Raw genomic sequence first — 23,232 nt, forward strand, 5'->3', positions numbered from 1 at the left:
AGGGGGGCGGGGGCAAGGGAGAAGCAGGCTTCCCGCTGAGCAGGGAGCCCTATGCTGGGCTCAATCCCAGGAACCCCAGATCATGACCTGAGCTGGAGGCAGATGCTTAACCAACTGAGCCACCCAGGCACCCCTAAATGGATAAATACCTCTAAAAATAAATAAAACTATGAGATTCATCAATGTTGATATGTGTAAACCTAGTTTATAGTTTTACTATGTAGCAATACCACTCATGAAAATACTGTAATTCATTTATCTAGTTACCCATTGGGTGATATTTGGCTTGTTGGTAATTTTTACTATTACAAACAGCGTAACAGGACAAAAAGGGTGAGTAATTGGTGTACAGTTTATCATATCCACGTGTAAAGCTTCCCTCGGTTACAGACCTAGAAGTGGAATTAGCGAGTTGTAGGATATGAGCACCTTCAACTTCACTGGATAGTGAGATGTGTTTTCTGAAGCTATTGTACCAATTTAATACCACAATGTTTCTACTGCTTTAAGAGCTTACCAACACTTCCCTCTGTTGAACTTCTCCATTTTTGTCAGTCTGATGAATATGTAATGGTATCTTACTTTTTATTTTATTTGTCATTTCTCTAATTAATGAAGCTGGACATCTTTTTATATGTTTAAATTGTAAACTGCCTGTTTCTTATCTTTGGCCAAATTCTCTGCTGGATTTTTTTTCTTATTGGCCTGCACAACAATCAATTTTTCAGATATTTTGAATCCTGATCCTTTACCTGTTATATGTGTTGCAAATACCTTCTCTGATGCTGACTTATGTTTTCACTTTTTCAATGATCTTTTGATGAACAGAAGTTTAAAATCTTAATGGAATCAAATGAACCAAACCATTTTTTCATGACATATATTTTGTATTTTAAGAAACCTTCCCCTCCTGAGATCATACAAGTATTCTGTATTTTCTTCTAAACATTTTGAAGTGTCACTTCCACGTCGGGTCTTTGACCCAGTTGTGTCTGCTGTGAGGCCAAGTTCCAGTGACACGCTTTCTCCATATGCACAACGAAGGGTCCCAGTACTGTTTCCTGCAGAAGGCACCCCTTGGCTACTCGCCCACAGCGCCCCCTGACAGGTACGCTGTCTCAGTATGGACCAGGGTCTGTTTCCCAGCACTCTTCCCTGTTGCACTGGCCTCTCTGTCTACTGCCTCCTCACCCTGCCTTCATTGCGAAAGCTCTACACAAAGTCTGGTTATCTGGTAAGTCTAGCCTTCTCTCCCCTTTTAACTTTCAAAGTCATCTTGTTTGCTTTTACTCTTTCATTTTGTTCTCTTAATTTCAGCATCAGCTTTTGGCAACCCATAAAAAACACTCTGCCTTTATTTCTTATTGGAATTGCATTGATTTTATGGACTAATTTGGGGAGACTGCACCTCTAAGAAACTGAGCCTTTCTATCCATGGTCTGATAGATCTTTCCATTTCTTTGTCTTCTTTAAACAACCTTCATATATTTGAATTGTTTTCTCCTTAAAGATCACACAAATCTGGGGCACCTGGGTGGCTCAGTTGGTTAAGTGTCTGCCTTTAGGGGTGCCTGGGTGGCTCAGTCGTTAAGCATCTGCCTCAGTTCAGGTCATGATCCCGGGGTCCTGGGTTCGAGCCCCGCATCGGGCTCCCTGCTCAGCAGGAAGCCTGCTTCTCCCTCTCCCACTCCCCCTGCTTGTGTTCCCTCTCTCGCTGTCTCTCTCTGTCAAATAAGTAAAATCTTAAAAAAAAAAAAAAAAGTGTCTGCCTTTAGCTTGGGTTATGATCCTGGGGTCCTGGGATCAAGCCCCATGCTGAGCTCCCTGCTTAGCAGGGTACCTGCTTCTCCCTCTGTCCTTCCCCCCTCTTGTGCTCTTGCTCTCTTTTTCTCAGATAAAATTTTTTAAAAATCACACACCTTTTGAGATTTATTAGATTTTATTAAATCTTTTGTCTAAGTACTTTTCATATTTTGTTATTAGAAGTGCTGTTTTATAGCTGATATATTAAATGTAATTAATTTTATTTATTAATCATATATCCAGCAAATTTGCTGGACTTTATAATTATTAGCTTTATTATTTAGTATTAACTTTATTAATTAACAATTTTTTTCCAGATTCTTTTGGGAGTTCTATGCAGAAATGACAGTATTTTTCTAAACCTTGAAAGAGAATACTGCTAAAGTTTCATCACTGTGTGTGAACTTTGATACAAGTTTTACATAGGTACCCTTAATTGGGTTAAAAATAAGTCCTTTCTATTCCTAGTTTGCTAAGCTTTTATCTCTTTTTTTTTAGATTTTTAAAAAATTTATTTATTAGAGAGAGAGCACGAGCGGGGGAAGAGGGAGAGGAAGACACAGACTCCCCACTGAGCAGGGAGCCTGACATGGGGCTCAATCCCAGGACCCTGAGATCATGACCTGAGCCAAAGGCAGATCCTTAACCAACTGAGCCACCCAGGTGCCCCGCTAAGTTTTTATATTGAAGGATATTTATGATAAACTTTTTCTGCTTCTTTTGAAATTATCTTATGGGGTTGTTTTCTCCTTTAATGTTTTAAGCTGGTTAATAAAATATGTAGGTTTTTCTAATACTTGAATTCTTGAAAAAAAAATTTGGCAATGATATATACTCTTTTTCATCCATTTTCTAATTCAGTTTCCTAATGTTCTGTTTGGGATTTTTGTGTTAATGTTCATATAATTGGGTATAATTTTTCTTTCTCATACTATCCTTGTCTAGTTTGGCATGATGGTTTTACTAGCCTCACAAGATGAACTGTCTGTGGGCAGGGCAGATATACTCATTTATCTAATCACTGCAAGCATTTTATATGTTTGGAATTGTATTTCCATGAATGTAAAACCATCTAGTCCAGGTTAGTTTGTGGTTTCAGGGATAAAGTTTTAACTACTAATTCAATGCTTTGTAGCTATTAAAAGAAATATAAAGACATATAAAGATTATTTCAGGTTTTTGCTTTTTTATTGAAAATCAGTTTTATAAATTTTTTCTAGAATATCTTATTTCAGCTAGGTTTTCAAATTCATTGGCATAAAATTATTAGATTACTGATATCTACTGTATCTGTAATTTTCCTTTTAAATCCCTAATATAAGGCACATGGGTGACTCCATCGATCAGGCATCTGCCTTCGGCTCAGGTCATGATCGCGGGGTCCTGGGATCGAGCCCCACATAGGGCTCACTGCACAGCGAGGAGCCTGCTTCTCCCTCTGCCGCTCCCCCCTGCTTATACTCTTGCCTTCTCTCTCTCTCAAATGAATAAATAAAAAATCTTAAACAAAAAAAACCCCTAACATGATTCAGGGCTTCCATTTGTCTTGTCTCATGAACAAAGTTATTTTAAAATTGTTTTCTAAGGTCTAACTTTGGCTTTGTTGATACTTGCCATTGAATCTTTGCTTTCTATTTCATTAATTTTTGCTCTTATCTTTATTATTTCCTTTTTTCTACTTTCCTTTTTTTCTTCTACTTTTCCTTCCTTTTTCCTTCTTTTTGATCTTATTCTGTTGCTCTTTTCCAAAAGGTCAGCTCATTAATTTTTAAAATTGAGGTATAATTCATGTACCATAAAATTCATCATTTTAAAATGGAAAATTCAATGAAAAGGGGGTTAGTTTTGAGTATTCATAACCTTTGTTCTTTATTATGATAAAATATATACATAACATGAAAATTACCATATTTAACCAATTTTATGTGTACAATCAATTCAGTGGAATTAAGTGCATTCACAATATTGTGCAACCATCACCACCATCTGTTTCCAGAACTATTTCATCCTCCCAAGGAGAAGCCCTGTACCAATAAACAGTAATTTCACATTCCCCTCTCCCCCAGCCCCCCAGGAAACTCCATTCTATTTTCTGTCTGAATTTTCCTGTTCTAGGTACTTCGTATAGATGAAACCATACAATGTTTGCCCTTTTATACCTGTTTTATTTCACTTAGCATAATGCATTCAAGGTTTATCCACACTGTAGCATGTATCACAATTTCATTCTTTTTTAAGGCTGAATAATATTCCATTTTATGTATAGACACATTTTCTTTATCCATTCATCAGCCAACGAACATGTGATTTGCTTCCACCTTTTGGCTACTGTGAACAATGGTGCCATGAACACTGGTGTACAAGAATCTGAGTCCCTGTTTCCGATTCTTTTGCGTATATACTTGGAAGTGGAATTGCTGGATCATATGGCAATTCTATGTTTAACTTTTTGAGATGTTTTCTAGAGCAGCTACATGATTTTACATTCACACCAGCAATGCACAAGGGTTCTAACTTCTTCATGTCCACATCACCAACACTTGCTCTTTTCCATTTCACAGTTTCTGATTTTATAACAGCTGTAATAACTAGGGTGTGGAGTTGTATCTTATTATGATTTTGATTTACATTTCCCATTCTAATGACTAGTGATTTTGAACATCTTTTAATGTGCTTATTGGTCATTTGCATATCTTCCTTAGAGAAATGTCTACTCAAGTTCTTTGGATATTTTTAAATTGGGTTGTTTATTTTGTGGTTGATGTTATTACTGTTGAGTTGTGGGAGCTCTTTATATAGTCTGCATGTTAACCGTTTATCAGATTCATGATGTGCAAATATTTTCTCCCTTTCTGTGGCTTATCTATTCACTCTCTTGAGAGTTCCCTGAGACTCACAAATGTTTTTATTTAATGAGGTCTAATTTATCTGTTTTCCCTTTAACAAAAGCATGTGCTTTTGGCATCATACCTAAGCATCTATTGCCAAATTCAAGGTCATGAACATTTACCCCTGTTTCTTCTAAGAATTCTAGCTTTTATATTTAGGACGTTGACCCATTTTGAGTTAAATTTTGAATACGGTGTAAGGTAGGGGACCAAGTTTATTCTTTGCATGTGGATATCAAGTTGTCCTAGAACCATATGATGAAGAGACTATTCCTGCCCCAACTAAATGGTCTTGGCATTCTTGTCGAAAATCAATTAACCATACCTAATTTGGTTTTATCCCTAGAATTTCAATTGTATTCCAAAGGTCTATGTTTATTCTTATGACAGTACCACACTGTTTTGATTACAGTATCTCTGTAGTAAGTTTTGAAGTCAGAAAGTGCAAGTCCTCCAAGTCTGTTCTTCATATGCAATATTGTTTTGGCTACTCAAGGAGCTTTGCACATTCATATGAATTTGAGAATTTATTTTTTAGTTTCTTTTTTTAAAAAAGGTCTTGAAATTTTGATAGGGATTGCATTGAATTTGTAGGTCTCTCTGGGTAGTCTTTGTAACAAGTCTTTGTTTTTTTTTTAAGATTTTATCTACCCATTTGAGAGAGAGAGTATAAGCAGGGGGAGGGGCAGAGGGACAAGCAGACTCCCCACTGAGTGAAAAGCCTGATTCAGGGTCCAATCTCAGGACCCCAATATCATAACTTGAGCCGAAGTCAGTCGCTTAACCAACTGAGCCATCAAGGTACCCCTGTAACAAGTCTTAACAAGTCTTCTAATCCATGAATACAGGATGTCTTTCCATTATTGTTGGTCTTATTTCTTTCATCAATGTTCTGTAGTTTTCAGGACACACATCTCTCATCTCCTTGATGAAATCTAGTCCTAGGTATTTTATTATTTTGGATGCTTTTGTAAGTTGAATTTTCTTAATTTATTTTTCAGATTGTTCATTGTTCATATATAGAAATATGTCTGATTATTGTTGTTGACCTTGTGTCCTACAACTTTGCTCAGTTTAATAGTCCTAATAGGGGTGTGTGTATTCTTTGGGATTCTCTATACATAATATCAAGGCACATGCAAACAAAGATAATCAAAATTTTTCCTTTCCAATTTGAATACATCTTATTACTTTTTCTTAATTGCTTTGGCTAGGACTTCCAGCATAATTTTTAAAAATGGAGAAAGCAGGCATCTTTGTCTTTTTTCTGATCTTATTTAGATTAGAAAGATTTCCAATCTTTCACCCCTGAGTATGATGTTAACTGGATTTTTTCATAAATACCCATTATCAGGTTAAGGAATTTCCCTTCTATTTCTAGTTTGTTAAGTTTTGTTTGGTTTGTTGTTTGTTTGTTTTTAAATCATGAAAGGGTATTGGATTTTGTCAAATTCTTATTCAGTAAGAACTGATGCAAACATGGATTTTCTTTCCTTCATTCTACTGGTGTATTACACTGACTGACTTTCATATGTTGAAGGCATTCCAGGGATAAATCTAGTAATGAATCATGGTGTCATGATCATGGTGTATAATCCTTTAAAGTATGCTGTTGGATTCAGTTTGTTAGTATCTCCATGAGGATTTTTGCATCTGTATTCATACGGAATATCTGTCTATGGTTTTCTTTCCTTGTGATGTCTTTGGCTTTGGTATCAGGGTAATGCTCGACTGATGTAATGAATTCAAAAGTGTTCTATCCTCTTCTATTTTTTGGAAGTTTCAAAAGCATTAGTATTCATTCTTCTTTAAATGCAGGGGAAAGGGAAGCCTGGGTGGCTCAGTCAGTTAAGCATCTGCCTTTGGCTCAGGTCATGATTCCAGGGGTCTGGGATCGAGCCCTGAGTTGGACTCCCTGCTCAGCAGAGAATCTGCTTCTCCCTCTCCCTCTGCCCTTCCTCCTGCCTGTGGTCTCTCTGTCTCTCATAAATAAATAAATAAATAAATGCAGGAGAAAATTAACTAGTGAAGCCCTCTGGTCCTGGGCATTTCTTTGTTGGGAGATTTTTGATTAGCGATTTAACCTCTTTACTTATTATAGGTCTGTTCCAATGTCAGTTTTCTATTTTTTTCTTCAGTCAGTTTTGCAGTTAGTATGTTTCTAGGATTTGTCCATTTCATCTAGGTTGTCTAATTTGTTGGCATCCAATTGTTTATAGTATTCTCCTATAACCCTTTTTATTTCTATTAGTTCAGTAGTAATGTCCCAACTGTCATTTCTATTATTAGTAATTAGAGTCTTCTCTCATTTTCTTTAGTCAATCTAAGTTGTCGATTTTGTCGATCTCTTCAAAAAATGAAATTTTGAATTTGTTAATTTCGTCTCTTCTCTATTATGTTTATCTCACTCTAATCTTTTTTATTTTCTTCTTTCTGCTAGCTTTTGGTTTGGTTTGCTCTTCTTTTTCTAGTTCCTTAAGGTCTAAAGTTAGGTTATTAATGTAAGATCTTTTCTCTTTCCTAATGCAGGCATCTACAGGTATGTATTTCCCTCTGAGCACTGCTTTTGCTGCATCCTGTTTTATTATGTTTAAGTTCAAGTATATTGACATACAATATTATATTAGTTTCAGGTGTACAACAGTGATTTGACATTTATATACATTATGAAATGCTCACCATAGTAAGTGTAGTTACCATTTGTCATCATACAAAGTTATTACAGTATTATTGACTATATTCCTTATGTGTTAGGTTGTGTGTTCATTTTCATTTACCTTAAAGTACTTTCTAATCTCCCTTGTGATTTCTTCTTTGACCTATTGGCTATTTAAGAGTGTTTCCATATATCTGAAAAATTTCCAGTTTTCCTGCTGTTACTCATTTCCAGTTTCATTCCATTGTTGTCAGAAAAATACTTTGTATGATTTAAATGTTTTTAAATTTATTGCATCTTGTTTTATGGCCTAACATATGGTCTATCCTGGAGAATGCTCCATGTACATTTGAGAAAAATCATTGTATTTTCTTGGTGAATTGACCTTTTTGTCAATATATAATGCCCTTGTCTCTCAGTTTTTGCCTTAATATCTATTTTGTCTGATATTCATATAGCCAACCCAGCTCTCTTTTCATTCCTAGTTGCATGGAATATCTTTCTCCATTCTTTTACTTTCAACCTATTTGTATCTTTGGATCTCAAATAAATCTTTTGTAGACAACATATATTTGGATTTTAAAAAAATAACCCATTCTGTCCTAGTTAGAGAGCTCAATTCCTCTACATTAAAGTAATTACTGATAAAGAAGAAATACCTCTGCCATTTTGTGATTTGTTGTATATATGTCACATCTTTTTTGTTCCTTCATTCCTCCATTACAGCTTTCTTTTGTGCTTGATTCTTTTGTAGTATACCACTTGGATTCCTTTCTCATTCTTCTTCTGTATATTTTTTTGTTATTTTCTTGGTGGTTACTCTCATGATTACAATTAAGCTCTTAAACTTGTAACAATCTATTTTTAATTAATACAACCTTAGCTTCAATAGTATATAATAATTCTGTTTCCTTAGAGCTCCATCCCCACCTCTTACATTTTTGTTGTCACAAAATACATTTTTATACATTGTGCACCCATTAACTGTAATTATTGTTTTATGCATTTGTATTTTAAACCATATATATATATGCATATATATATGTGGTTTATATATATAAATATATATATGGTGTGTGTATGTATATGTATTACAGTTACAAACCAAAAATATAATACTGGCCTTTTAAATATTTACCTATGTAGTTTCTTCTGTCAGTGGCTTCAAGTTACTGTCTAGTTTCATTTCCACCTAAAAGACTATCTTCAGCATTTCTTGTAGAGCTTCTAGCAGCAAACTCCCTCAGCTTTTGTGTATCTGGAAATGTCTTAATTTCTCCTTTTTTTTTCCCCAGTACACTCCATGGTGGGCATGGAGCCCAATGTAGGGCTTGAACTCATGACCCTGAGATCAAGACCTGAGCTGAAATCAAGAGTCAGACGCTTAACTGGCTGAGCCACCCAGGCACCCCACTCCTTCATTTTTTGAAAGACAGTTTTGCTGGATATAGAATTTTTGGTCAACAATATTTCTCTCGCAGTACTTGAAATATGTTCTGTCACTTACTTCTGTCTTCCATAGTTTCTGAGGAGAAACCAGCTGCTAATCTTACTAAGAATTCCTTGTATGTGACAAGTTTCTCCTCTCTTGGTGCTTTCAAGATTCTCTTTGTCTTTGGCTTTTGACAGCTCAGTTACGTGTCTCAGTGTAGATCTCTATGTGTTTGTCCTTGGAATTTACAGAGATTCTTGGATGTGTATATCCTTTATCAAATCTGGGAAATTTTTAGCTATTATTTTTTCAAATATTCTTTCTGCCTCTTTCCCTCTCTTTCCTCTCCTTCTGGAACTTCCAATAGGTATATGTTGATATGTTTGATTGTGTCCCACAGGTCTCTTAAACTCTGTTCATTTATCTTCATTCTCTATTCTTTCTGTTCCTCAGATTAAGTCCAATAGATTTGTCTATTTCACTGATTATTTCTTCCACCTGCTCAAATCTGCTCTTGAACCCTCCAGTGAATTTTTCAGTTATTGTACTTTTCAGCTCCAGAATTTGTTTGATTCTGGTTGGTTATAATTTCTATCTCTTTATTGATATTCTCTCATTCTTGACACATTGTTCTCCTGGTTACCTTTAGCTCTTCGCCATGATTTCTTTTAGCTCCCTGAGCATATTTTACACAGTGGACTTACTGAAGTCTTTGTCTAGTAATTCCAATGTCTATGCTTTCTCAGGGACAGTTTCTTTTTTTTTTTTAAGATTATTTATTTTATTAATGCAATATATGTTAAGAAAGAAAAAAAGAAGAAGAAGAATGTAGCAGGAGGGGAAGAATGAAGGGGGGGAAATCGGAGGGGGAGAAGAACCATGAGAGACAATGGACTCTGAAAAACAAACTGAGGGTTCTAGAGGGGAGGGGGTTGGGAGGATGGGTTAGCCTGGTGATGGGTATTGAGGAGGGCATGTTCTGCATGGAGCACTGGGTGTTATGCACAAACAATGAATCATGGAACACTATATCTAAAACTAATGATGTAATGTATGGGGATTAACATAACAATAAAAAAAATTTTAAAAAAAAAGATTATTTATTTTATTTATTTGACAGAGAGAGTGAGCACAAGCAGGTGGAGCAGCAGGCAGAGGGAGAGGGAGAAGCAGGCTTCCTGCTGAGCAAGGAGCCCGATGCGGGGCTCGATCCCAGGACCCTGGGATCACGACCTGAGCTGAAGGCAGTTGCTTAACGACTGAGCCACCCAGGCGCCCCTCAGGGACAGTTTCTATTCAATTCTTCTGTATAAAAGCCATATCTACTTGGTTTTTTTGCATGCTTAAATTTTTAGAACTAGACATTTATTTTTTTTAGAGATTTTATTTATTTGACACAGAGAGCGAGAGAACACAAGCAGGGGGAACAACAGAGGGGGAGGCAGAAGCAGGCTCCCCACCAAGCAGGGAGCCCAATGCAGGGCTCGATCCCAGGACTCTGGGATCATGACCTGAGCCAAAGGCAGATGCTTAACCATCTGAGCCAACCAGGTGCCCCTGAAACTAGACATTTTAAATATTACGATGTAATAACTCTTTTTTAAAAGATTTTATTTATTTGAGAGCGAGAGAACGAGCAGGGGGAGGGGCAGAGGGAGAGAGAGAAGCAGACTCCCTGCTGAGGGGGGAGCCCCACATGGGGCTTGATCCCAGAACCCTAAGATCATGACCTGAGCCAAAGGCAGAAGCCCAACCAACTGAGCCACCCAGGCACTACTACAGTGTAGTAACTCTAAAAATTCAGATTCTTCCCTTTCCTCAGAGTTTGTTGCTTTTTGTGGGTAGCAGTTGTTTGTTTAGTGGCCTGTCTAAACAGTTTTGTTAAAACTGTATTCTTGGGACACCTGGGTGGTTAAGTCAGTTAAGCGTCTGCCTTCGGCGCAGGTCATGATTCCAGGGTCCTGGGATTGAGCCCCGCATCAGGATCCTTGCTCAGCAGGGAACCTGCTTCTCCCTCTGCCTGCCGCTACCCCTGCTTGTGCTCTCTCTCTCTCTCTCTCACAAATAAAATCTTTAAAGTGAATAAAATTAAATCAATCAATCAATCAATCAATCTGTACTCTTTGCAGGGAGCCTGCTGGCTCAGTTGGTAAAGCATGTGACTCTCGATCTCAGGGTTGTGGATTCAAGCCCCACATTGAGTGTAGAGATTACTTAAAAGTAAAATCCTAAAATATTTTTTTAAACTATATTCTTTGTCATGTATGGTCTTCGAAGTGTCTTCCTTTAGCTAGTGCTTAAGGAGAGATCTTCTTAAATGCCTCAAGCAAAAAGAAGAAAAGGAGGAAGGGAGGAAGGAACAAGAGAGAAAGAGAGGAAAGGGGAAGGGAGGGAGGGAGGGAAAGAAAAAAGAAACCCTCGTAGTCTTTGCAGAATGGCTCTGTGTTGGGGGACTCCTCTAATGCTTAGCCAAGTCATTTATAACTCTACCTTAGCCTTCACTCCCTACTTGCACTGAGCCTAAAGATCAGCCAGAGGTGAAAACTTAGGGTCTTCTCAGGTCTCTTCTAAGAGTGTGTCCTGCCCTGGGCATTTATGGCTCTCTAAACTCTCCCATATATATGGGAGCTTGTTAATGCCTTCATTTTCCAAAAACTCTCTCTCCTGGATTTTCTTCTCAGGTTTTCAGCATGTCCTTTGTTTATATCAACTGGTTTGTTGTTGTTGTTGTTTTGCCCCAGATGGCGGTGGGTTATTCATTTGCCGCTCATTGCTTTTGAGAAATGCTCTCTACAGAGTTACCTTTCCGCACTGAGAAAGTTCCAAGTTAGGCAAAACAAAGGTAATAGCCTTGCATCAGTCCTTCAGGTAGCCCTGAAGGTCAAAATAGACAATACAACTCTTTAAGAACAAGGTCTGCAGAAAAAACAAAAAACAAACAAACAAAAAACAAACAAACAAAAAAAACAAGGTCTGCTCTGCTGCTTCTGGACCCAAAGAGACCAGAGTCCTACAATGAGAACTTAGGCTGCCATCTTGAGGGCAATCACCATGCTGAGGAGGGGAGTGGGTCAGGGACAAATTAAAATGTTGCAAAGTTTTCTTATCTTTTAAGTTTACTCTTTCTTGGGACGCCTGGGTGGTGCAGTTGGTTAAGCACCCAACTCTTGGTTTCAGCTCAGGTCATGATCTCAGTCATGAGATGGAGCCCTGTGACAAGCCCCAGGTTGGGCTCCAAGCTCAGCAGGGAGTCTGCTTCGGATTCTCTCTCCTTCTCCCTCTGCCCCTCCCCCCTCCACTCGCTCACACTCGCTCTCTAAAATAAATAATCTTTGGGATGCCTGGGTGGCTCAGTCAGTTAAACATATGCCTTCAGCTCAGGTCATGATCCTGGGGTCCTGGGATCGAGTCCCACATCGGGCTCCCTGCTCAGCGGGGAGCCTGCTTCTCCGTCTGCCCCTCCCCCTGCTTATGCATGCACTCTCTCTCTGACAAATAAATAAATAAAATCTTTTTTAAAAAAAATAAAATAATCTTTTTAAAAAAACAGAAAAAAGTTGGCTTTCTTGATTCACTGTTCAGTCATTTACTATAAACCTTTGACTGTTTTCCAGAGTTCTGACAGTTTTTGCCCCTTTTCCGGTATTTCTATGGACAGATGGACCCTTAGAGCTACCTACTCTTACCATTTTCACTGACATCACTCATCTTTATTTTTGAAGGATGGGTTTTCTGGATGTAGAATTCTTGGCTGACAGTCTTTTCCTTTCAGCACTTTGAATACAATATCCCACTGCCTTCTGGCCACTGTAGTTTCCAGTGATAAATCAGCATTAATTTTATTGAGGATCCTTTGTATGTGATGAATCACTTCTCCACTGGTACTCTCAAATTCTCTTTCAACAGTTTGTTTATGATGTGTCTAGATGAATTTCTGAGTCTATTCTTAGAGTTTGCTGATATTTTTGGATGTGTGGATTAATGTTTTTCATCAAATTTAGGGAATTTTTGGCCATTATTCCTTTGTATTTTTTTTTCTGCCCTTTCTCTTGTCTCCTGGGACACCTTTTTTATTTAATGGTGTTCCACATGTCTCTGCTCACTTTTATTCCTTCATTTTTCTTTCTGTTCCTCACACTGGAGAATCTCAATTGACCTATCTGTTTTTCAATTCCTTCCTCCACTAGCTCAAATCTGCTACTGAATTCCTCTAGTGAATTTTTCATTTCAATTATTGTACTTCTCAACTAAAGAATTTCTATTTTGCTCTTTTTAACAATTTCTCTCTTTATTCATATTCTCTATTTGGTGAGACATTCCTCTCATACTTTCCTTTAGTTCTTTAGATAGAATTATTTTTCTTGAGTCCTTTGAACATATTTACAAGCTCTAATTTAAAAATCTTTGCTTAGTAAGCCTAAGAAAGGGGCTTCCTCAGGGACAGTTTCTGCTGACTGTACTTTTATTTGCTTTTGTAGGGGCCAAACATGCATGTTTCAAGATTTTTTGTTGTTGTTAGAAAGTGGATATTTTAAATTATATAAAATTGGAACCCTGGACATCAGATGATCCCCTCTCCCTAGAATTTTGTTATTGTTGCCATTTTTTTTTAAGGGACTTTCCAGAAGTATTTCTGCAAAGTCTGTATTCTTTGTTATGTGTGGCCAAAGACCCACTCAGCTAACTTAATGGTCTGCTAATGAATGCACAGATATTTCTGTAAATGCCTGGACCCACTAAGTCTCCCAGCCTTTGCCATGAGGTTGAGTGTTGGGGCATACATTTAATAGTCCAGCAGTTTACACCTCTGCCTTAGCCTTCATTTCCTGCTGGCAGAGTCTCAAGACTTTCCAGAGGTGACAGGGTCTTCTCAGGACCTTCCTGATACTTTCATTGAGATCCTCCTGGATCTCAGGTCCAGGACCTTCCTGATACTTTCATTGAGATCCTCCAAAATGGTAATAATTTCTCAGAGTTTCATAGTTAATCAAGGGTTTTCATACATGTTATCCAATGATCTCAGCCATCCTGTGTGCATTAATAACATCACTTTACAAATGTTGAGCTGAACAATTTTGAGATTAAGTAACTTGCCAAAAGCCCCAATTTCTGTAACACTGAAATCTGCATCCCTTCCACAGCACAGAACGTCCCCCAGGCTTGCAAACCAGGGTCCGTATGTTTTGTGACCCACATGGCCTCTGGAGGGCAATCAAAGATTCAGATTCCTCAACTCGGCTCTTCCCCTGACTCCTATCGAGTGCCATACCTACCATGATGTTCTACGGTCCATTACCAAACACTGCAGAATGCTGGGGTAGATGCACTGCCATACCAACAGGTTCACAGAAGTGGTGCCAAATGGACACTGACCCTCACATCACCACCTCCATGACCTCTGACCCCACATTGTGTTGATGCTGACCATTTTTACCACCAAGAAAGAAATTTGTTATTTACTATAAATGAAGATAGAGTACATTTTTAACCACTTTATTATACAGCAAAACATACATAGAGAACCACACAAACAAATATATAGCCTAATGGACTGTTACAAGGCCAACACCCCTGTAACTACCACCTGGGTCAAGAAATACAACTTTGTTCACCAGCTATCCCAAAAGTCCTCCACGTGCACCATCCCAGTTACAACCTCCTCCCTTTCCCCCACATTAACCACTATCCTGATTTTCACAGTAATCACTCTCTTGCATTTCTCTATAGATAGGAACCCATGTATACATCCCTGGAACTAATACTTTAGTCTTGCCCTTTAAGTTTTTTTTTTTTAATTTGATGTCTTTCAAGTCTTCCATTCCTTTTTTCCTTTCAATTTACCTGTTGATGAATCCAGGCAGTTTGACTGGTAGAATTTCCCAGTCTGGCTTTTGCTGACTACACACTCATGGTGCAGCTCAGCATGCTCCCCTGTCCTCTATTTTCCAGAAACAGGTAGTTGGATCCAAAGACTAGATCAGATTCAGGTTTCATCTCTTTGGCAAGATTATAGGTTCTGTTCTTTCATAGCAGGCATATATCTGCTTGCCTCCCCTTTTATGATGGTAGCAGCCACTCATGCTCATTGCCTAGATCCATTTCTTCGCTGGGGGTTGAAAATAGTGATACTCTACTTCTATCATTTCCCTTTTCATTTATTTTTTTTAAGATTTTATTTATTTGACAGAGAGAGACACAACGAGAGAGAGGGAACACAAGCAGGGGGAGCGGGAGAGGGAGAAGCAGGCTTCCCGCTGAGCAGGGAGCCCAATGCGGGGCTCGATCCCAGGACCCTGGGATCATGACCTGAGCCAAAGGCAGACGCTTAACGACTGAGCCACCCAGGCACCCCTCCCTTTTCATTTATTAACTGGGATATTTCTATAGAGTTTCCCTTACTGACTGTATGGTTACTCAGTAATATGGTTCATATAAGGTCAGTAATCCTTGACTCTTTCTCTTAATAGTTTTAAAGATAAAAATTAGTTCCTTATTACCCTTCAAAAGTGACCAGTTAGTTTTGGGTATCATTATAAACTTATGGACTGTTTGAGGCATTCCAATCCATTTTAATTATCATCCTTATTGAAGCCCAAAGTGTCCCATCTTTGGCGCGTAGCAGCCTCTTCAAGTTGTCTCCTGAGTCCTTTTGACATGACCCCAGTAATCTTTGACAGCTTCCTTGCTATGTGTATGACAAGATATTCCTGACTCATCTGGTATGTTTTTTACCTTGACTTATGGTCAATCATTTCTCTAAAAATCCCTAGTTTGTTTTTAGTGAGAAATGGTATTTCAACATCACATGAATTGTGAGCACTATGGCTGCATAATTGCTGAGTGGTCAGTGTTATAGGTCTTTCATGGTTAAGGATAAAATACTTTATTTATCCTGATGCTTCCAACTTAAATGTCAAACTAGAGGGTTTTTACTTAGCTTTGTCTGTATTACCTCTGTTTCTCCTTTCTTCCATGAGTATACTGGTTCTCAAGAACAAAGAGGGTAACAGAACTAAACTGTCCCATATTTGCCCATCTGCTTTATCCCATATTACACACACAACAGTCTCAAAATGGCACTACTAATAGTATCTCCACTAAGTTGACTTCTAAAAATGGTTTAAAATTTTTTTGGCATTAACTCTCCCCACTCTCCTCCATTTTTGAGTTGTACTGTGTCTTCACTGTCAGAGGATAGATTCATTATATGTTGTATTCTCTCCTTGTTAGCCCACAATTATGATTAATTCTACCAATAACTGCATTTAATGCTCATCACTCATCGTAATGTTGATGCATCTCTAGTCATTTTGGTTGGCTGCAACTTATTCTTTACCAAAGGAAGGGCTCAAGGGAACACTATCACCCAAGTGTTTTCATGATTGATGACAGTCTCTCTGTGTGTGTTATACTTGAAAGTCAATTAAAATGGATCTAGAGGGGCGCCTGGGTGGCTCAGTCGGTTAAGCCTCTGCCTTCGGCTCAGGTCATGGTCCCAGGGTCCTGGGATGGAGCCCCGCATTGGGCTCCCTGCTCAGCGGGAAGCCTACTTCTCCCTCTCCCACTCCCCCTGCTTGTGTTCCCTCTCTCGCTGTGTGTCTCTCTGTCAAATAAATAAATAAATAAATAAAATCTTTAAAATAAATAAAATAAAATAAAATGGATCTAGAATTCTTGGTTCACATTTTCTTCCCTGAAGTATCTTAAATGTTTTCCTTTAGCATAAAGCGTTACCATAGCAAAGTCTGCCAATACTTTCCCTTTCCTTAGCAGCCTCTTTGCCCAGATGCTCAGTTTCTTCCACCCCCCTTTCATTTAGAGTCCAATAATTTTACTAGAATGTTTCAGTGATTGTTGTTCTAAATCCATATTCTCAGGTGTGTAACATGTGCTCTTTCAATACTGAATTTCAATTCTTTTATTTCAGGTAACATTTCTGAGATTATAGATTTGTGTTTGTTCCATCCCTTTACTTTGTTGGTGTTTCAAATCAGGGACTCCTATTATCCTTATGTTGGATCTTTTCTTCCTCCCCACCCCCCACTGTCTTTTCTTTTTTAACTTTTTTTCTTTTTACTTTTTTTTTTAATTTTATTTTTAAGTAACCTACACCCAACGTGGGGCTCAAACTCACAACCCCAAGATCAAGAGCCGCATGTTCCACCAACTGAGACAGCCAGGCACCCCTTCCCCCATTCTCAATATTCATTATTTTCTCTTGAATCCTTTTTATTTCTTCACTTATGATTGATTTTTAAAAATCTCTTCCTTGGGCATCTGGGTGACTCAGTCGGTTGAGCATCTGCCTTCAGCTCTGGTCACGATCCCAGGGTCCTGGGATCAAGTCCTACATCAGGCTCCCTGCTCAGCAGGGAATCTGCTTCTCCCTCTGCCCCTCCCCTGGCTTGTGTGCTCTCTCACTCTCTCTCTCTCAAAAAAAATAAAATTAAATAAATAAATAAATAAATTTTTTAAAAAAATTAAAATCTCTTTCATTAATCCAGTATTTCTCTTAAGCTATTACCTGTTGTGTTTATTGCTCTTAGCTGCATCTTCATTTTTGAAATGACTTTTATTTCTAACTCTTTCCTGAGTTTTGTCACTTTGCCTCTGTTCTTTCCTATTTCGTATCATTTTATTAAACATTTACCTTGTTTTGAAATAAGATGCTACAGGGGCGTCTGGGTGGGTCAGTTGTTAAGCGTCTGCCTACGGCTCAGGTCATGATCCCAGCGTCCTGGGATGGAGCCCTGAATCGGCTCCCTACTCAGCAGGAAGCCTGCTTCTCCTTCTCCCACTCCCCCTGCTTGTGTTCCCTCTCTCGCTGTGTCTCTCTCTCTCAAATAAATAAATAAAATCTTTAAAAAAAAAAAAGAAAGATGCTACAGTTTTTATCTGTTTTGTGGACATGTCTTTGTGGTGGGCTTCTACTATCTACAGGGATATTATTCTCCAATTTATTCTCTTTTCTCATTTCATAATAATTCTGTGTGGGATTTTACCTCCATCTCTTTATAATATACTTTTTCCTATGACATTACTTTTCCTGAACTTTTAAAATGTGTGGTTCTAACTTTACGTAACTCCCTCTTCTGTTTTAAAGATGTGCTAGCTTGATTTTTAAGGTTTCTTCGTTCCATTCCCCTCCTCCAATTTTATCTGGACCTTCTCTTTCTTCATCTCTGGGTCTCTACCCTGCTCAATTTTTATTCCACTCCCATTATTTCTTCTAAGTGGATGGGGAGCAGGGGCGGGGAGGGGAGGGGAATGTCCCTGAAGGGAGCTTTGGCTGGTCACTCTTCAGAGTTCACAAGGTCCAGACTGTTCTACACCCTTCAGAAATTACCAGGAACCTCTTGCACTAACCCAGTACTGGATTGAACAACACCCTTCCCAATATCAAATACCGTTCACCGACAGATGAATGGATAAAGAAGATGTGGTATATATATACAATGAAATATTACTCAGCCATTAAAAAGAATGAAATCTTGCCATTTGTAACAATGTAGATGGAACTACATTGAAATAAGTCAGTCAATGAAAGGCAAATACCATATCATTTCACTCACATGTGGAATTTAAGAAACAAAACAGATGAACATAGGGGAAAGGAAGGAAAAATAAAATAAGATAAAAAGAGGGAGGGAGACAAACCATAAGAGACTCTGAACTATAGGAAACAAACTGAGGGTCGCTGAAGGGGAGGTGGGTGGGGGATGGGGTAATAGGGTGACGGGCATTAAGGAGGGCCCTTGAGGTAATGAGCACTGGGTGTTATATGCAACTGATGCATCACTAAATGCTACCTTAAATTAAGTAATTTGAGATTGCTTAAATTCTACCTTATATACTAATAATACAGTATATGCTAATTAAAAAATGCTGTTCTCACATCAGCCCATATTTTCCAATTAGTATTTATTGAACGTCCTCTGCTTCCTCTCCCTCAGAGGCTAATACTGTGCAGTTGTGGCTCATAGTAGGGATACCTTTTTAACTAGTTTTGATTTCAGTCTTGCCCATGGGTTTTGGTTTTGCTCCCAAGTTGCTCCATTTTGTTTTTTTCAAGATTGATTTATTTATTTTTAGAGCGAGAGAAAGAGCGCACGCACGCGGGGGAAGGAAAGAGGGAGAGAATCCCAAGCAGATTCCCTGCTGAGTGCGGAGCCTGACACGGGGCTCAACCTCACAACCCTGAGGTCATGACCTGAGCCAAAACCGAGAGCTGAATGCTTAACTGGACTGAGCCACCCAGGTGTGCTCCAGGTTGTTTTTCTTTTTTTTTTTAGGAGGAAATTCGGAGAGATTAAAAAACCATGTCACCACTGCTACTATTGCTCCCATCTTTCCAGATTTTAGAGTCTATTTTTGAAGTCCTTAGAGCTTTTCTATGGGAAATTTTCTTGAACAAAATGCCTTAAAAATCTTATAACATTTTCACAAATAAAAAGGATGAAACAGAAGAAACTTTACCCATTTTGTCTGCTTACCTCAAAAAGTCTGAACAAGTTGTATTTTGTATTATAATCAGTCCACAAGACCACAAAAAAGGCATTCAATGAGACGATGCTAATCATAATCATCTTAAAAAGACGACTCATTATGACTCTCTTCACAAATGCCTGACACTGAGAATCTCTCCTCCTGTCAAAAAGTTGAATAAGAGGTATGATTATCTTACAACAGAACTAGATCCCAAACATTACATACTTTTTGTAGAGATGAGGTTCTGCTTTCTCCCCTCTGTGAATATAAATTTAAATATACTTTTAAATTGCAACACAGAGGCGCCTGGGTGGCTCAGATGGTTAAGCGTCTGCCTTCGGCTCAGGTCATGATCCCAGGGTCCTGGGATCGAGTCCCACATCCGAGCTCCCTGCTCAGTGCACCAGCCTGCTTCTCCCTCTCCCTCTGCCATTCTCTCCGCTTGTGCTCTCTGGCTCTGTCTATCTCTCTGTCAAATAAATAAATAAAAACTTTAAAAATAAATTTATAATAAAATAAATTAAAATTAAAATAAATTAAAATTAAAAATTAATAAAAATTTAAAAATAAACAATAAAAAAAAATAATAAATAAATAAATAATTGCAACACAATGCAGGACACCTGGCTAGCTCAGTCAGTAGAACAAGCGATTCTGAGTTTGAGCCCCACATTGGGTGTAGAGATTACTTAAATAAATGTGTGGCTTTTTTAATTGCAACACAATGCTGACTGAATGACGACTAAAATATGTATGATGAGGGGCGCCTGGGTGGCTCAGTCGTTAAGCATCTGCCTTCGGCTCAGGTCATGACCCCAGGGTCCCAGGATCAAGCCCCGCATCAGGCTCCCTGCTCCGAGGGAAGCCTGCTTCTCCCTCTCCCACTCCCCGTGCTTGTGTTCCCTCTCTCGCTGTGTCTCTCTCTGTCAAATAAATAAATAAAATCTTGAAAATAAATAAATAAATAAATCATAATAAAAAATAAATAAAATATGTATGATGACCCCTGAGTTGATCTGTCCCCACTCAGTTACTTAGTTCCTTCTTTTAGACCTCTGGGGGGAAAAAAAATGATTACTAGTCCTTCTCAAGCAAAACAAAGCATTATCTTCATTTACTCCTTCAATAAATTTTTACTGAGTGATTACTAATGCCAGGCAAGAGAGCAGACAGCAGACACTGTGGACATAAGGAGAACAAAACTAAATATTGTCAGTCTAGTAGGAAAAACTGGTAATAATCAAATCATCACCCATACAAGTGTTCACAAATCAATGATAAAAAAACAAACTGGACACCCTAAGAAAAAATGGGCAAACACACAGTCAATTCATGAAATAAGTTCAAATGGTAATGAACCTCCCCAAAATGTTCAGTAGCACAACTAACAGGGCAGGGGGGATGCAAATTAGGGACAGCCATTATTTTTGTTTACAAAATTAGCAAAGATTTAAATGTAATAGTATCTAATGCTGGCAACAGTGTGGTGTGATGAGGCAGTCTCATAAACTGCCAGGGGGCGTGTAAATCGTCCAACTCCTCTGAAAAGCCTTAGAACTACTTTTAACCTCCAATCCAAGGAACCTACCCCAAGAGAATGCAATCTGGAATGAAGTGGCTCTGGCCAAACATGTTCATCCCAGCATTACTTACAGTAGCAAGAACTTGGAAACAGTTTAATTTAAAAGTCTAACAAGAAAGACTGGTTAAGTACATGATGGCATATCCATCTCATGGAATATTATATAGATACTAAAATATGCCTGTGCATTTTTCATGGCTTAAAAAAATGTTTATGATCCACTGGATAGCAAAACACAAAAACAAGACAAGATATAAAATTCTCTACTCGGTATTATTTCAACTGTGCAAAAACAGGTAGAAAAAACTGAGCAAGACACCTGCCAAAATGTTGAGTGTCTGCCTATGGATGGTAAGCTTACAGTAATTCTTTTTTTTTTTTTTTTTTTAAAGATTTTTTTATTTATTTATTTGAGAGAGAGAGAATGAGAGAGCAAGCACATGAGAGGAGGGAGGGTCAGAGGGAGAAGCAGACTCCCTGCCGAGCAGGGAGCCCGATGCGGGACTCGATCCAGGGACTCCAGGATCATGACCTGAGCCGAAGGCAGTCGCTTAACCAACTGAGCCACCCAGGCGCCCACAGTAATTCTTTTTATATTATATTTATATATGCTTATTTTATATTATATTATATTTATCTATGCTTTCCAATTTTTCTCAAAAAGTCTGTATTATTTTTTCCCATTATATGTAACAAATGAACACACTCTCCTAACAGTAAATACAGAATGTATGTACTTTCATAATCTATAAAAACAAGATGTATAATTTTCATTGTCTGTTTTGAGATCAGGTCTATTACCTCCAAAAAACCTTCAAATTTTCTAACACAGCAGTTAATAAAAGCAAAGTAAAAAGGACAAAAAGATAAAAGGACTAAACAGAGTCAAATTCAGTGTATGGGTCAAGTAAGAGCATGACCGAATGCTGACTTAACTAGCCAGTCGTGATATTAAAGCCAAAGAAACAAAATGTTTGTCTGAGCCTTCACGAACCTCACCAGTTGAGAGAAGGCAGACCGTCAAGGGCATGCACCTCGCTTTGGGCAGCCAAATATCCCCAAGCTGCCATTTGCACATTTTTTAACAAGCAATAGAAATAAAGAACATTTGGGGTACCTGGGTGGCTCAGTTAAGCATCTACCTTCGGATCAGGTCATGATCCCAGGCTCTTGGGATCAAGTCCCGCACCGGGCTCCCTGTTCTGCAGGGAGCCTCTTTCTCCCTCTGCCTCTGCCTCTCTCTCTGTGTCTCTCATGAATAAATTTAAAAAAAAAAAAAGAAAGAAAGAATATTTACTGAAATTTCCCGAATCTCGCACAGAATGCCACTGATGGATTATCCAAGAGCGAGCTAGAAGTGACTCTTCTATTGTTCTGGTAATGAAACTGTTGAGACATTTTCCAAATTCTCAATTTTTATTCCTTGCTTTGATCATCCAACAGAAAATCTCTGCTTAGGGATTTCCTTGGCATCTAGATTCCAAGAGGCCACAGAGCAGGGCCCACAAAAGGAACTCTTGCTTTATGATGTCGTTCTTGGGCATTCTAATATATTACTAGCCTGCAGGCCCCCAGAGTCAAATACTCCCTAGCTGATCTATGCTGAGATCCTGTCTTCCCAGGGAGACTAAGCACCTCAGTTCAGTGAAAGGGATACAAGTACACAGGAACTGTGAAACTCCAGGCTAAATCTGAGAGATACCAGAGCTAGAGCAGACAAAAGCCCTTCCTTTCTCTGGGGGCACCTGGGTGGCTCAGTTGGTTAGGCATCTGCCTTCGGCTCAGGTAATGATCTCCGGGTCCTGGGATCAAGCCCCACATTGGGCTTCCTGCTTAGTAAGGAGTCTATTTCTCTCTCTCTCCCTCTCTGCCCCTCCCCACTGCTCATTCTCTCTCTCTCTCAGATAAAAAATAAAATCTTAAAAAAAAAGAAGTATCCACATCTGATAGACAAAATCCCTTAATAATGTGTTAAGACTAAGTTAAGGGTCATATAAGAGGGAAAAGCAAAGTTCTCTGGGGTTCTAAGAGCCAAGAGCATACATCCAGGGCACAGGACTGGAAACATCAGGACGGACAGAAAAGATTTTGATGGGTTGGGGCTAGAACACAAGAAAAAGGAGGAACACAGAAGGTCAGCCATGCCCAGCACTAGCTTACGGGGGGGCCTGTAACATGCATATACGACCCTCCTAAAGCACAGGGGATGAGCCTGTGGGGCTGAGATATTTTAAGTACAAGAGCCATAGGGTTTTTGCTCTATTCAATTCTTGGGATTGATATATTCTCCTTGCTTTCCTTTCCTAATCCCTTTGGCTTCCAAGGCAAATCTAGACAGAGGGATCTGGGTAGCCCTCTGTTGTACTAAACCTTTAGTGGTTAA

The 23,232-nt window shown here is 38.6% G+C and overlaps 1 protein-coding gene across 1 annotated transcript in view; it reads right to left on the minus strand.

Moving 5' to 3' along the window:
- Positions 1 to 22,628, minus strand: part of CATSPER3 (cation channel sperm associated 3) — a 34,877-nt gene extending 12,249 nt beyond the window's left edge. The window contains exons 1-2 of the mRNA XM_032425215.1: positions 22,147 to 22,628; positions 19,273 to 19,426 (exon numbers count right to left, since the gene is read on the minus strand). Of these exons, the coding sequence (XP_032281106.1) occupies positions 19,273 to 19,426; positions 22,147 to 22,247 (255 nt within the window). The 5' untranslated portion in view covers positions 22,248 to 22,628. The remainder of the gene's footprint in view (positions 1 to 19,272; positions 19,427 to 22,146) is intronic.
- Between the last annotated feature and the right edge of the window lie 604 nt (positions 22,629 to 23,232).

The sequence above is a fragment of the Phoca vitulina genome, unplaced genomic scaffold, assembly GCF_004348235.1.
Source record: "Phoca vitulina isolate PV1807 unplaced genomic scaffold, GSC_HSeal_1.0 scaffold32, whole genome shotgun sequence".
NCBI classification, from domain to species: domain Eukaryota; kingdom Metazoa; phylum Chordata; class Mammalia; order Carnivora; family Phocidae; genus Phoca; species Phoca vitulina.